Source organism: Eptatretus burgeri, chromosome 8 (assembly GCF_056783735.1).
Source record: "Eptatretus burgeri isolate ZD-2024b chromosome 8, Ebu_testis_v1, whole genome shotgun sequence".
Taxonomy (NCBI): Eukaryota; Metazoa; Chordata; class Myxini; order Myxiniformes; family Myxinidae; genus Eptatretus; species Eptatretus burgeri.
In genome coordinates, this window is record NC_140968.1 from 98,563,803 (window position 1) to 98,579,603 (window position 15,801).

A 15,801-nucleotide genomic window follows, 5' to 3' on the forward strand; every position below is an offset into this window, starting at 1 on the left:
GGGGACGGTCCTCTGGTCACCGTGACCCCGGGAACGCTCCTCTGTCCCCCATGTCCGCGGAAACGCACCTCTGCCCCCCATGACCCCGGGAACGCTCCTCTGCGCCCCATGACCCCGGGAACGCTCCTCTGCCCCCATGACCCCGGGAACGCTCCTCTGCCCCCCATGACCCCGGGAACGCTCCTCTGCCCCCCATGACCCCGGGAACGCTCCTCTGCCCCCCATGACCCCGGGAACGCTCCTCTGCCCCCCATGACCCCGGGAACGCTCCTCTGCCCCCCATGACCCCGGGAACGCTCCTCTGCCCCCATGACCCCGGGAACGCTCCTCTGCCCCCCATGACCCCGGGAACGCTCCTCTGCCCCCCATGACCCCGGGAACGCTCCTCTGCCCCCCATGACCCCGGGAACGCTCCTCTGCCCCCCATGACCCCGGGAACGCTCCTCTGCCCCCCATGACCCCGGGAACGCTCCTCTGCCCCCCATGACCCCGGGAACGCTCCTCTGCCCCCATGACCCCGGGAACGCTCCTCTGCCCCCCATGACCCCGGGAACGCTCCTCTGCCCCCCATGACCCCGGGAACGCTCCTCTGCCCCCCATGACCCCGGGAACGCTCCTCTGCCCCCCATGACCCCGGGAACGCTCCTCTGCCCCCCATGACCCCGGGAACGCTCCTCTGCCCCCCATGACCCCGAGAACGCTCCTCTGCCCCCCATGACCCCGGGAACGCTCCTCTGCCCCCCATGACCCCGGGAACGCTCCTCTGCCCCCCATGACCCCGGGAACGCTCCTCTGCCCCCCATGACCCCGAGAACGCTCCTCTGCCCCCCATGACCCCGAGAACGCTCCTCTGCCCCCCATGACCCCGAGAACGCTCCTCTGCCCCCCCATGACCCCGAGAACGCTCCACTGCCCCCCATGACCCCGAGAACGCTCCACTGCCCCCCATGACCCCGAGAACGCTCCACTGCCCCCCATGACCCCGAGAACGCTCCACTGCCCCCATGACCCCGAGAACGCTCCACTGCCCCCCATGACCCCGAGAACGCTCCTCTTCCCCCCATGACCCCGAGAACTCTCCTCTTCCCCCCCATGACTCCGAGAACTCTCCTCTGCCCCCCTCCATGACCCCGAGAACTCTCCTCTGCCCCCCTCCATGACCCCGAGAACTCTCCTCTGCTGCAGGTGGAACGGTAGCCTGACTCCCCTTTTTAAGGAAAGTTGCACCTGTAGTGAAACACCCTGCCTGTGTATTTAACATCTCATCGGGAATCGGAGTCAAGTGCGAACTCGACAATGGAGCAAATGTGGTTTGTGTGCACGGACTGCTTGGTCGTTGCCTTGAGAATATTTTCTGCTGTGTGAGAGTATTATTGATTAAATTTTACCACAACCTCTGATTCGAGTGCGATCAAAGCGCAAAATTGAAAAATATGAACCACAGCTGAGCCTGAAAGCACATGAACAATGCAACTTTAATCGAATCGCACTGAGAGCACGTCCTCGTTTCTAACATCTCGCACTCCCTGAGAGTCGGGATGAAGAACAACAATCATAACAATGTGGATGAGATGTTTGCCTTTGATGTAGTGATGTCATTGTACTTTGTTTTGGTGTTAAGTAGATAAATACTCTGTTTTGGGGTTTTTATTTTTATTTAGCTCATTTGAAAGGATGAATCGTGAATGGGTTCCCGATTTCCTAAACCGAGTTAATATGATGTCTGCTCTTCATGTACCATACTTACTTGCACTCTGTTAAGGACACCTTTGTAAATGTAAAAACGTGTAAACACCTGCTGTCACTCATTTGGTGCAAGATATTATTGCTGATCCAGGTTCGAGGTTTGCCACGAGGGGAAGCTCTCGGGTTCCTCTCGAACTCTCGGTCCTGAGGCCACTAGCCGTGGATAACTCGGTGGTCCGGCGGGTTGCTAGTCAACTACAAAAACGCTGATCGATCTCGCCAATCCTGGCAGGATCCCGCTACCTTGCGCGTTAACTTTCCATTGGATTGGCAGTATCAAGGGGGGCTCATGCTCTTAAGATGTACTTGCCTTTACTTACCTGATCAGGTGCAGCCGAGCGGAGCTGCCAAGTATGCACCGGCTAGCGTGTGGAGCCAAATGGTGGGGAAAAACGTCCCAGCTAACAAATATGCGGACGATGCTGCACCAATGAAGGAAAGGGCACTACAAGCTGCCTGAACTTCAGAAGACATGTAATTTATGAAATCAACGCATAGAAAAGTATTTGGCCCAGTCAAGATTGGTTTATTTCACAAGGAAGATTCATACAGCAGGGATGTGCAAGATGGTGTGTTGTTGGCAAAATACGTACAGTTATGAGGAGGCGGGGGGGGGCGGGGTAGAGGGGGGAGAGTTTCATCAGCTTGGCCTGAATGAATGCACCTGATACGGCGCCTGGATCGCTCGCTCGCCCATCCGCTCTGCTCTTCTGCCCACTCCGTTCCTCATTTCACCACTTACCGCCGACCAATCCCATTAAGGTCTCTCTCGTTATCTGGAACACATTGCTTAAATAGTCCTTGGCTGAGGTAGAGCCTGGATGTGGATCAAACGGGCAATTAGGCAGAGTGTCTGAGTTTTACAGCGCCCCCATTGATGCAAGAACGTGATTTTCCCAGCACCAGCACCACCATGCAAGGGCACAGCTGTGAAGATGCTGCCACTTGACTTCCAGACATCCCATGCGACGGACCTCCGTGCTCAACATGGCGCCGGTGTGTGACCACGCTCTCTGGGCGCGAAAGTGCGTTGAGCACCTAGTAGGGGCTGCAATTAAGCAAGACATCAGGGCTCGCCAGACGTTAATTGGCGATTAGCGCACCTGAACGTCCAGGTCCATCATATCTGCCATCGGTGCATTGCGCTCACGACTTCAAAGGCTGCGGCAGGCATTTGTGGTGACCAGTTGAGATGATTATAGACTGTGTGGTGGTTGAGTTCTGGCCTTGTGGTTATTCGCTGTGGTTAAGACATCGATGGCAAAAGTTGAGCGAGCTTGTGTAATGTTGCAGTGGTGAGGAGTCATGATAAAGGTGTTTTGATGTATGATCATTGTGGTCTTGGTGAGGAAAGTATGGTGAAGGTTGAAGTGAAGTGCCCATTTGATTGTGGTGCACGTTTGAAAATTTTGCTGTTTGCTTGGTGTGAGAGATTCGTGTGCAAAAGTGGGGGGGGGGTGGAATCTACCGAATCCCACACAATGCGTATTGACCCATATACCCATTAGACATAAGGGAAGGACTATGTGGAACAAATACTAACGAAATGACTATCTTGGCAACTGCTATATGTTGTGTGCCATTGCTTCTGGGCTCACAGTTCACAGAACCGTCACGATATTAAAATGTGAATGTTAATTAAAATGTCATCCGTAGTATGTGCACCATGACAACGTAACCTCGTCGTAACCATGCCAACTATTTCATGTTGAACTATCTTCTCATGTGTGACATCGTCCCATTGTTAATTTGTATTGTCTTCACTAATTGTGTAATCTGGTTTCTTCACCTGGTGCCTTGAGCAGAGTGTGACCTTTATTTTGGCGTGGATCAGGGTGTTCCTGGTGGAGAGTGAAAGTAGAGTGCAAACCATCACGTCCACGTTATCTGCTACAGATGCCTTTGTGTCGGACACGCTGTTCTCTAACATGCTGGAGTGAGCCCATCCATCCATCCATCCATCCATACATCCATCCATCCATCGGGACCATACTGTGCAGAGCGCTGGTGCTGCCAATGCAGTCTCCTTGGCTATTGGGTATAATTCTGGACGGGTCGCCACTCCGACACTATACCAGCATGTTGGCACTCATTTTGCTGACCTCAGAAGGATGACAGGCAAAATCAACCCCATCTTGTATTAATTCAACGGACGAGTGGGATTTGAACTCAGGATCCTGTGATCCCAAGCCAACCACCATAACCATTAAGCCAACACCAGGCTGTCATCCGTGTTTCCAGTCACGTCCTCCACCCCGTATTTACTTGTACGTCAAGCGTTCTTTGGTGACGCACAGATGTACACTCCCAAACGCTCACGAACAAACCTGTTCATACAGCTCTTGTATCAAACCGATCAAATTGCTGTCATAACCGCACCTCCTGAACTTTTAAACTCATTCATATATTTATCACGTTCTGCACAATTCGAGCCATCACCGAAAACCTTGCGCTGGTGCTGCACGCACTTTGGTCGTGCTTACTTGGATGCATGTTGGTGATTCATGCGTTGTGATGTCCAAGCTGACTGGCTTCCCATGATTATTCAAATGTTGTTGTACTGTGATATTTTATTTATACAGGTATCGATGCTTGTGGAAGAGCACGAGTTATGATTAAACATTACTTGTATAATTGCAATAAAATTGACTCTAAATGGCACAGGCTCTGCAATTCACATGTTGAATGTTTTGTTTGTTTGTTTGTTTCCTCTGTCTTTCTCTCTTTGTTTGTCTGGTTGTCATGGAAACCTGGACACATTGACGCTACACCTGTTCGATCGAGGGCTTGCTAATGAATGTAGGGAGTTAACGTTAAAAGCGCTTCATCAACCCCATTGAGGCTTGTCACGTGTTCCCAGATTTGAACTTAACGTTAATCATATCTGTCCCATAATGCAACATCATCTGCTGTTGCAGTGTTTTCCTCATTATTATTATTATTATTATTTATTTTAAATTGATCATCTCATTTTCAGACATATTGATGCTCTTTATGAGCCATGTTGATGTCATTATAATACATTTAAGTTGAGGAAGCGCAAAAGTTCACCATTGTAGGAAACTCTGTGAGGCTACGTTTCCAGTGTTGCAACTCTTTGTCATTGGATCTTTTTATTATTTATTTATTTATTTATTTATTTTCCCAATAAATAAATTTGCAAAATGTTGGCCTCACCTTATTTCCTCATGGCAGTAAACTTGCTATTTCTCATCTCTCGTTTGGAGGAACGTCCTTTTCCAAGATGAGTATTCCTCCTCCTCCTTGGCCGTTACACCTCACGTCCCCTTTTACTTGCTGCTCCATGCCGTGTCTGTTGACAAAGACACTGCATTTCATCCATGTGAATGTATTGTGCTTGACCGTCACCATTTGGTCATTGCACCCATTAAAGGTCGGCATCTCCATTACTGTGGATCAAACTGCCTCAGCACGTAGTGAATGTGTGCTCCCTGGTTGAACTTCACCAGGGCCGCCAGATCGTCCACGTGTGGAATAGATCTACAATTGCTCGTGAATGCACTTTTGATTCTGTTCTCTTATTTACTTTTGGGCGAGTTGCAATTCTGACTGGCCATCTGCGCAGCGAAGCCAATGACAATGCGTGGATGGTCCTTCGCACACCAGCTGATGCCGATTGAAAGGCCCTTCATATTTGTTTTTTGTTTTTTTGTTTTTGTTGTATTGATCCAAAGAAACGACAATTGGCGCTCATGTGTTTATGCGTTAAAATATTTGCTGCGGCACAGACATCCACATCCACAAAGGAGTTTTGGTTCATAATCTTTATCAGTTATGGAACTGCGGCACAACTTGATTCGCTCCTGGATGCAGGGTACTCGTAGATGATTATCACATCACATCGCGTGTTTTGAGTGCCGTCGCCATCTTTATATTTTGTGGGGTTGATGAGATACTGGTGATAGACTGATAGCTTTACTGGTTAGCCTGTGTTTATACGATTTGTAAGTGTCGGAGGTTTGAATCTCTCAAGTGATTGCTCAATAGTAACGAGTTTATTTTTAATATATATATATATATATTTCTGCTTTTGTAAATCTGAGCAGTTGGAGTGGGCTTGTTGTGATGTTCACTTGCGTGATTGCTTTCCAGAGCAGCTACCCAGTCTGGGAGGATTTCGTCGCCAAGGCAATGAAATTTCATACGCAGCTTCGGTACGTTTTTACCTCTTGATCTTCATTCCGTTTCCGAGCACGATTTGAATGATTGTCATGACTCGATTGGTTTCAGCTCGACTCGTAAGCCCGTACTGTATGCATGCCTGTTCCACCATTCAGGACGACCATGGGAATAGCCACGATGTTCCTGGATGCCTTCCAGAAGATTGCCGACCTTGCAACCAATTCGAGAGGTAGGACTTGCACAGTGGTTGCATCTGTGTAGGCTGTTCGTGCGGATAGAGCTGCAGCTCTTGTTTGAGAAAACGATTGTTTGAATGTTGAATTTTTTTTTTGTCTGGAGTTTATCGCAACCATAGATAATGCCTTGGCAAACAGTTGGCTGATGGCTGGAGATGTGGTGGGAGATTGTTGTGATGCCAGATATGGAGAACATGCAGGCCTGTTATTGCTGCAAGTTTCAGCCAAGTGTGGTGCCGTGGGCGTATTTCCCCGGGTTTAGGAGGGGGCTGAGCGTATGCACCTCCTGCCCCCCAAAATCCCACAAGTCCACATTAATTAATTAATTTATTTTGAAGCATTCGTTTTTGTCGAGTGAATTCTCCAAGAAAATGACGAGAAACAAAATGCGAAGTTCGGCATTCATTAATCACATCTGACTTGTAACCTGTACAATCTACAGTCTTGTTCTAACTTAACCTTGTCCCCTCCTTGGTTACTTGGTACATATACGTGTGCATGTATGAACTGTGAGAGGAAGGAACCACTGGGCATGGGAAAGAAACTGGCCACACAGTTAATCAATTAATTTTTGCTGATGAAAGAAATTTTCTTTTTAAGCAAAGTATGATGTTTAGCTTGTGGGTTGTCCCCCCCCCCTTTTGTTCAGTCGTATTTTGTATTTGCGGGTTTTTAGGTCCTGCTCATCCTTTTTAGGTCCAATATATTATTTCTCTTATTTTCTCCCCCCCCCCCCCCGTCATGAGTATTGACCACAAGCACTACTTTCATTGACCTTAATGGTGAATTTGCTTGTAATATTATAAAAAAAAGATGTCTATGAAGTACACGTATGAAAATGTGTGTTCATATTATGTTCTGTCTTCTAGTTCAATTAACCAATTGATTTGTGACAAACACGCCAGAACTCGGACTTTAATCGATGAAACATTATTTTATATGTTGCCATGTTGATGCCATACTGACATATGGCTTAAACACCCCAAAATGGTAACCCATTGAGTTTGACACATTCACCTTCCATGGTAAAGCAATGTGGCATGCATCCCATCCCACAATGGGCATGATGGTATGTCGCTATTGTGCTCTCAGCGACCCAACTTTTTGAAGCTTCGCACTCCCTCCACCCCACCCCACCACACTGTCAAAAATCCTACTTCCGGGACAGCGTGGGTGTGTCCGGATTTGGGCCGTGCGCCATGAGTGAGTCAGGATTTGACAGGCTGGTCTTGAGGTGAAGTCGATGGGCATTGCCACACCAACCAGGTAAGTGGACACTGTCGGTGATTTAAGCAAAGGGAGAGATGGTGGCTCAGCTAACAGAGGTCTGGTGGATTCTCTCCCCAGGGAGGTGTGTGAGCCTGAGTGTGTTGTGTGCGAGTCCCACGCACGAGCTGCTGGAAGCTGTGTCCGAGGCCATGGCACGTGTTGCAGTGGTGGAGGTTTCAAGGCCGGTTGGCGAACTGTGTGCTTTGGCATATGGCGAGCAGCCGTGCCATGGGACAAAAGTCATGAGGCTCATCCATACTGACATGAGTGTGGAGGGAGGGCCAGCACATGATGGGTGAGCAATGTGGTGAGTGTGAGCATGGCACATATGGCATGTAGCATGTACAGAGAGGGAGAAGGAATGTGTATGGGTAAGCCACTATAAGTGATACTGTGTAGTGTTAGAAGCAGAGTGGCTTCCCCAGAAATTGAGCATGGTTCAAGCTCGGGGTGAGCAGAGTGAGCGGATTGAGCAGATGCAGCATAACAGAGCATGCATGCGAGCAGTCCCCTGTATATTAGATAGGGATGAATTGAAATGCTTCCTCTGGGCTGTGCGGAAGGTCCAGAGGATTAAACAGAAACTGTCACTTGGGCACGTTTGGTGGCCCCCATAAGCCTGGCAGAGAAGGATGGGACTGCCAGGAAAATTTGGGTGTAAGAAGAATCCCCAACTAGTCTTTCAGGAAATGAGGGGGTGAACGAAAGGAAAATTTGCAGTGTTTGTCATGCACATTGGCATAGGAGTGTAGGCACTGGTAAGCACTGGGAATTGCCCCTGTGGGAATCTAGAGTGGAAGCTGAATGGTTTGGCATTGTTCTTGCAGTGTGCACAGCTCATGTGGGCAAGGAGTCCATAGCTGCAGGATTGCCAAGGGGAATCTCCGTGGCCCATTAGGGATGTAAAGAGCAGGTAGAAGACTGAAGCAGGCAGGTTGATGACTGGGGACCTTTAGAGTTAGAAGAGTGGAGAAGACATGGTAAATTGAAGACCCTTTAAATTTTACTGGTAATGAGAAAATAATTTGAAATTGGAAAAACTAAAATTGCAGAGCATTGCAATTTGAATGCGAATTTGAATTGGCTGACGTGATATTGTTGTGGGCCTGGCATCGGTGGCGAGGAGCGACCGCTCGGTGGAGCAGTAGGGTCGTTTCCCACTGAACACCCAGAATTTAGGTCGTGACTCTCGGACAACTCCGAAGGTCACGGTTCAGTTAAGGACTGTGCTCGCCAATTCTCTGACGGCGTGGGGTAGGGTGAATAGCCAAATTGCAATATACCCAAGTACCCACGTCGTCAAATTACCGGGTAAGCCACACCCTCAACGGACTCTGTCGAACCGGGTCGCTCGGTGTAACCGAGCGGAATTACCAAAGTCCGTCGGACCCATTGACAACTTACGGCACCGACGGCCTCGCTATTTCTCAAGCACGAACCATGCTGGGTCAATGGAAGAAAACACGGGCAACAAACTGGAACATTTAACAATTGGGGGTTTATTTATAATGGGGGCAATAATCGGGATGGGAGACAGAGCAGAGTTACAACCGAATAAGCAATGCAAATAATGTACAACAAAAAGAAAACACTTAAACAATTCTACCTAACAGACTGGCCACACGCACACACACACACACACACACACACACACACACAGAGTGGAGGGGTCTTTATTTGGCCCCTCAGCCCAGGAAGGAAAGGCAAGCTGGGGACCAGGGTCTTGTCGGTACCTGGCCGCCTCGTGCGGTTAGGCCCGTGACTGCACATGTGGGACCCGTGGGAGACCCGTAGGAGCTTGGATGTCGAGCAGCCGAGACTCCAGACTCTGCGACCACCAAGACCAAGACCGCTTGAACCACGACCAAGACCAAGTCATGACGCCAGACCAAAACCCTGATCACTGCTCTCACGCTCTTCCGAGAGCCAAAAAGGCCACGTTCACTACTCTCACGCTCTTCCTGGAGCAAAAAGGCCACGATCACTCACACTCTCCTCCCTTTGGACCGGGCGAACACTTCATCTGGTTGGGGCAGAGTTGGCCTTGAGGTGATGAGCCTTATGATTGGATGGGGCATCTCGGGGGGGGGGGGTGTCTCGGGGCGTCTCAGAGGCCTGCCCCCCTGAAGAGGCTCTGTTGTAGTTTTCGGCACTCTGGCCTCCCAATGGCCGGAGCGCCTCGGCCCTGCTCGCCCTTCGCCCATTGGCTGGAGGAAACTTTCCATGGCCTTCTTCGGAGCAGAGCCTCTATCTGAGGCGATGGAGGCTCCGCCCACGCCTTCAGCCAAAAACACGTGGGCAATGGAGTTGATGGTGCGGAAAGGTGGAGGAAGATTTAAAGACTTGTATATAAACAAGGACAAATGTGTCCAAGAGCAGCGTCCTAAAGGTTTTGTCGGCTAAAAAAAAAAAAAAAAAAACTCCCGATATTTCGTCACTCGCCTTGATTAGGCTAATAGCGAGACCCGTCGTAATGTATTTATGTATTTACGAAATATCGTGTATTTACGAAATAAATAGTGTATTTACGAAATTACAATACGATAAATGGAATAATCTTTAAATGGTAACGTGAACTTTTCGAAACTTTAAAGCAAATGTCCGAATATATTTAAAAGTTAATGATAGACGCTCTCAAAAGGCACCGTCAATGCGAGGATGTGTACATGTGCTTAGTATTTAAGGAGATCCTGATCTTGCATATACAAGAGCCGAGTCCGAGAGATTAAGGTTTTGTCTTAACAAGAACAAGAAGAAGAACAACGCCGAGCTCTCTATGAGCAGCGTTCGCTACGCAAGATGCTGCTAAAAAGAAACCCGCAGCGCACACGTGAAATTCCCCATGAGACAGAAGGACGGGACCCTGACTATAAACACATACTTATCGAAATAACTGAACTGCGGGGATTGCTGTCTGTTTGTGTGCAAATGGCTGCCAGATTCATAACAATATTACATGCTTTCCTCCTTTTTTTTGACCCAACAGTTCAGGAGGAGTGTATGAGGTGCGTGGTTTGAAATTTATCAGTAATGGGAGTATTGAATGTATGGTGTGAAGTGAGGTAGGCTTATGTGTGATGACAAAGAACCACCCTTCCCCGCCCCCCACTTTGAGAGAATCCCTGCTTTTGTTAGCGGTTGGTCGATAGCAGGATTCAGCTGTTCTGGAACATGGATGTCGGTGGTGGTTTTTTTTTTTTTTTAAATAATTATTATTATTTGATTTTTTTTTATTACAGTGGTGCAAGCGTGTTGAGGGGATAGCTGTGTAGTAATTTGGAGAAGGGCACCTTGTGTGCTGGGAGCACGCAGGCCATGGGCCCTATGGGGCATTCAGATATGTGGGTGGACCCAGCCATTGAGTTCACTGGAAAAAGGGGGGAGGGGTGGGAGCCAGAGTGATTTCCCCAGAATTTGTTGAAGAGCAGAAAGCTCGACAGTGGTTCCAGCGTCCTGGGGTGTCGCACTCGAGTCAGACGGGGAGCCTCCAGATGGAGCCACATAGCCCAGCCACCAACTTGTGCAAAGGCACAGAGGGAACATTTGAGGGCGAGGTCCAAACTTGGAAGAGCACCAGCATGCGGGGTGGCGGATAAATTTGGTTCCATAGAACCACAGTGGAGAGAACATGTTTTTTGATGATGTTCGCATGTTTGGAAATGCTCCCCCGCTCCCCCTTCACACCATTGTTCATGTATGTGACTGTCGGAGTAAAATGGAGGAGGGTAATTGGATGTTGAGTCCCAAATTGTTGGAATGGGGGTCGGCACACCCATCATCGGGCTGCTCCGATGGCGAGCCTTGTGAGTGACTGCTGCCTAATTGTTTGTCACCATACGTGCCTTGATCATCTTCCTGGGAGATGGTTTATCTTTTGGATTAGTGGGCCTTGGGAAGGAAATATTGGTTCAGAGGGGGCAGGAGTTGGTATGGAGGGATTAGTGGGGCAGGAAGGGATAGGATGTGTTGGGGCTAAAGCCAGCCAGCTTACCTGCTGCCACTACACGCTCCTGTTGCCTTATACCATCTTGATGCTCCTGTCAGCCACTTACCTGCATGTCCTTTGCCAGTCTTACCATGCCACCTGCTGCTTTGTCACTTGTTTGTGGTCCACATGGGTCCAAAAGATATTTTATGGGCCCTTTCGGTCACCAATTTGTTTTGTGGGCCCTCTAGGCCATTTCAAGTACATGCTTTGGTGTGTTGGGGAAGGGGTCTTGTGCTGGGTTGGAGGAGCCAGAGACTTTATAAAGTTCAATGACCCTTTAGAGGAAGCAGAAGAGGCCCTCCTGGTGCTTCCACCTTTTTTTTTCTAATCACATGTTTAAATTACATCCAGATTATAGAGGTCTAAGTCTGTGCACAGCGGATAATGGAGTAGCCTTGGTGACGCAACATAGTAGCATAACGATGAACTGTTTTTGCAATCTTGAGTATGCAGGTTTAGAATAGGGTAGGGGTTGTATTGTATGGTCGGATCCCAATGCTTCTCCCGTTTGAGAGCAGCCTCAGGAGAGGCTGAAGGAGGAAGGTGGTGGTAGTGTTGTGGGAATGATCTTTGAGGGGTTTATAAAACTGTTTGGAAGGATGATGGTTCTTCGCATTTATTTAGACTAGTGCGTTGCCATATCTGTGTGGCTGTACGTGCAAAAAAAAAAAAAGAAAAAAACTTTAAAAACGCTTGACAGAGACTAGAACGGGCACTCAGTGGAGTGCATACCTTCGCCAACGCTACATTTTGCCCCCCCCCCCCCCAGAAACCGTTGATTGTGAGGGTATTTAATACCATACCACATCTGCCATCTCATATGTGTTATGATGGCTTAAAAACATTAAATTTCCTGCTGTTTGACACTGATTCACGTACATTGTACAATTTCTGTATGAACTCCCTGACCTTTTTGGGTGTCGGTGTCGCGTCAATCTGATGACAACTGGTCACATTATAAGAAATCAAATATTACACATCACTGGATAGGGAATTGAATTCTAAACATTTTGAATCTACTTGCATGCAAATTGTATAAGAATTGACCGCGTTATGATAATAAAGGTCGTTGACCCCCTGACCTTTGACCCAAACCACTAACAAAGGTAATGACGTCATTGTGTATCACAAGATTGGGCATTGAAGTCACAACATTTTTGGCATTGGTTGCATGCAAATTGGATAAAAATCGACCGCACTATGGCAAAATGACGATTTTGACCTTTTCATGACCTTGACCTTTGTACTCTTAATTTTGTAATTGGTATTAGAGTGTGGGGAACAGAACAGTCAACATTTTGGTGTTGGTTTCATGCAAATCGGATAAGAATTGACCATGTTATGACTAAAACCGCACATTTTGCAATGTCGTGACCCCCCCCCCCTGACCTTTGACTCCCAACCGCGAATAAACGTTATTACATCATTGTGTCATGTCACATATCACAAGATGGGGCATTGAATTCTGAACATTTTGGCATTAGTTGCATGCAAATTGGATACGAATTGACCGCGCTATGGTAAAAAGACGATTTTGACCTTTTCATGACCTTGACCTTTGACCCGATCGCTCCCAAAATCTAATCAAATGGTCCTCGGATAATAACCAATCATCCCACCAAATTTGCTGCGATTCAGTTCAATACTTTTGGAGTTATGCGAATAACAAACAAACAAACACACATTCACAAATTAATAAATCAAATACACGGCAATCAAAACATAACTTTCGCAACAAAGTTTGCGAAGGCAACAACAATCATATAGGCTGTTCCTTCGCTCTCGTAAACGACGACTGGATTGGGCCATTGTGTTGATCCATAAATGCGCATAAGAAATCGAGAAATTATTAGAATATATTGTCAACACTATCCGGAAGTCCGTACGTTGTAACCCGAAATGGGGAATGCGCTCTAACTTGGGAACCACTTGTCCGATTAATATCGAACCTTGAAAAGGCACATACTCAGGTCCCCAGCAATATACCTGGCAAGTTTCAATTAGATCGGAACAGTGGTTGTTGAGAAACAGCGGTCACAGACACACACACACACACACACACACACACACACACACACACACACACACACACACACACACACACACAGCTGGAATTATAGATAGATAGATAAGTATAGCCTGGTATTGGTTAAAGGGTTAGGTGGGGTGGGCTTGGGATCCGAGGATCCTGAGTTCAAATCCTGCTTGGTCGTTGAATTTATACCAGGTGGGGTTGACACAGCCTGTCATCCTTCCAAGGTCAGCAAAATGAGTACCAGCTTGCTGGGATGTTATGGTCTGCCCTGGTTTAGAATAGGTACACTGTATCCCTGCGTGTCGTAAGGGTTGGCATCAGGAAGGGTCAGGTCAGGTATAGGAGCATGCGCCAGAGCAGCACGTCGCTACGTCCACTTTCCGCCGGTACTCCAGGGGCCTCCATCTGGCCATCCCCCAGGCAGATACCTTGCCCATTCCCATCTCCTTGAGATGCTGATCAACCTGCTGCAACCACGAGGCATGTGGTCAGCCCATTTGCCTCCTCCACTCATGAGGCTCCCTCGCTGAGAGAATCTGGTGAGCAGGATCAGCATCAGGAAAACGAGCCACATGTCCAAACAGCCGCAACTGATGCTCACAGACCATGCAGGTAACAAATCTCATTTGAGTCTCTCTCAGCAACCGCTCGTTGGACACAAAGTCCGATCAGCGATAGCCAAGGATTCTCCGAAGAGACTTGGTACCAAAGCAATTGTCTCCGTTTCAGATCCTTGGTCAGAGTCCAACTCTCACATCCATAGAGCTAGACTGGAAGCACCAATGACCTGAAGACTCGGACTTCCGTCGTCCTGCACAGGTCCCAACAGCGCCATACCCCATGATCCAGTGAATCCAGGACTCCCCAGGCCCGACCCAGACGTTTGTTGACCTCTGACTCACAGCTAGCAGAGACGTGAATATCCCTGCCAAGGTAAGTGAATCTCTCCAACCTCAACATCCTCACCACAAACAGGTACAGATAGGATAGCAGCATCCAATATGTCATTGAAAGCCTGAAGGAAGGGCATCTGGCCATACAAACATTTCCTCAAAAAGGGAGCCAGGATAGAAGATTACCATGGGACCCGCAAGGCTAAACCCCGCTCCAGCAGGGAAAAATGGCCTCAAAACGTATTTGTGTGTGTTTTGAGATGTTTGTTTTCCCCACTTTTTTGGCCTCCCCTATTCAAGCCTCAAGCTGTACGTTTTTAATGTTCTTTTCCTTAATAGTCAGGTTCCTTGTGTAATTTCGTTGGAATTTTTTGGAGAGTAGCAAACCTATAGATTTTTGAGAAGTTTAAAATCTATTTAAATAAAAAAATGATGTTTCACATTTTTTCAACTTTTGGAAAGGTCGTTTTGGGGTGAAAACGCTGTTTTTGAATTCCAATTTTAAAAAATCTGAATCAATACAAAATAACCAACTGATGATGGATTACTGTTAAATGGATAACAATGGATTTTATAAGATAATAAAATGTTGCATTTTGACTGTCAGTTGCCATGGAAACAGCATTTTTGGAGTGGAATTGCTATTTTTAAATATATTTTTTTAAATTATATTTTCCATCGGATGGCCTAAATAATTGTTAATTATAATGACCATGACTAACTTACACATAAGTATTATGATTTTCAAGTATTGGAACAGTTGGTTGCCATGGAAACGGCCATTTGTGCAATGAAACATTGGTGTGTCTGTTGTTCAATATCAGAAGGTTTCGGCACCTTCAGTAGTAAAACGTTTGATTTTAAGTTTTTGTGGTTTGATGTATTGTAAATGTGATCTTGTAGGGAACATAGGTGGCGCCACGTCGCGATGCCATGCCATCGCCTCAGGTTACGGTTGCTGGGCGTGGCATGACGTCGTGATGTGGCGCGGCGCGCGTCCAAGCACGTGCAGCACTATGTCATTTTCAGTTAGCTTCGTTTATTCTCGATTTATTAATGACGGTTTACTTCGGAGCTTCGTTTCATCATATTCGGTTTTCAACACCTTTCTTCCTTTTTTCGGTAAGTTGTGATAGCCTTTGACTTAAAAGGCATTATCGTTCCCAGATTGGGAGAGCTACATGTCGTCATGGCTGCACTGAGAGGTCTGGGTGCATCCATCGAGAACTCTGGCATAGACGATGCTTGGATGGAAACCGATGTGTATGGATCTGCAACCACAAGACAGATTCTGAAATGCACCCATTACAAACGCCCACTTATACTCGTATGTGGCACTCTCTGAAATGGCAACAGAAGAATTCTTCAAGGACAATCCGCATCTCAAAGAAATCTGCGTTGTTGCAACGGATACAGTTCAAACTGCTTGTGGAGAACATGGCAAAGCACTGAAAGCTGAATCAGTGCAGCAAGCCAGCAACTGTCTGCTCC

General features: G+C 47.5%; 1 protein-coding gene across 4 annotated transcripts in view; it reads left to right on the forward strand.

The window, feature by feature from the left end:
- The window catches only part of LOC147022360 (protein MTSS 2-like), a 57,861-nt gene that overhangs the window by 17,228 nt on the left and 24,832 nt on the right, over positions 1 to 15,801 (forward strand). For 2 of the 4 annotated variants that reach the window (XM_085893192.1, XM_085893191.1), the window contains exons 3-4: positions 5,860 to 5,921; positions 6,045 to 6,118. In XM_085893192.1, the coding sequence (XP_085749318.1) occupies positions 5,860 to 5,921; positions 6,045 to 6,118 (136 nt within the window). Of the gene's footprint in view, positions 1 to 5,859; positions 5,922 to 6,044; positions 6,119 to 7,472; positions 7,702 to 15,801 lie in introns of those variants that run through there. The other 2 variants (XM_085893193.1, XM_085893194.1) reach the window with 2 other exon arrangements.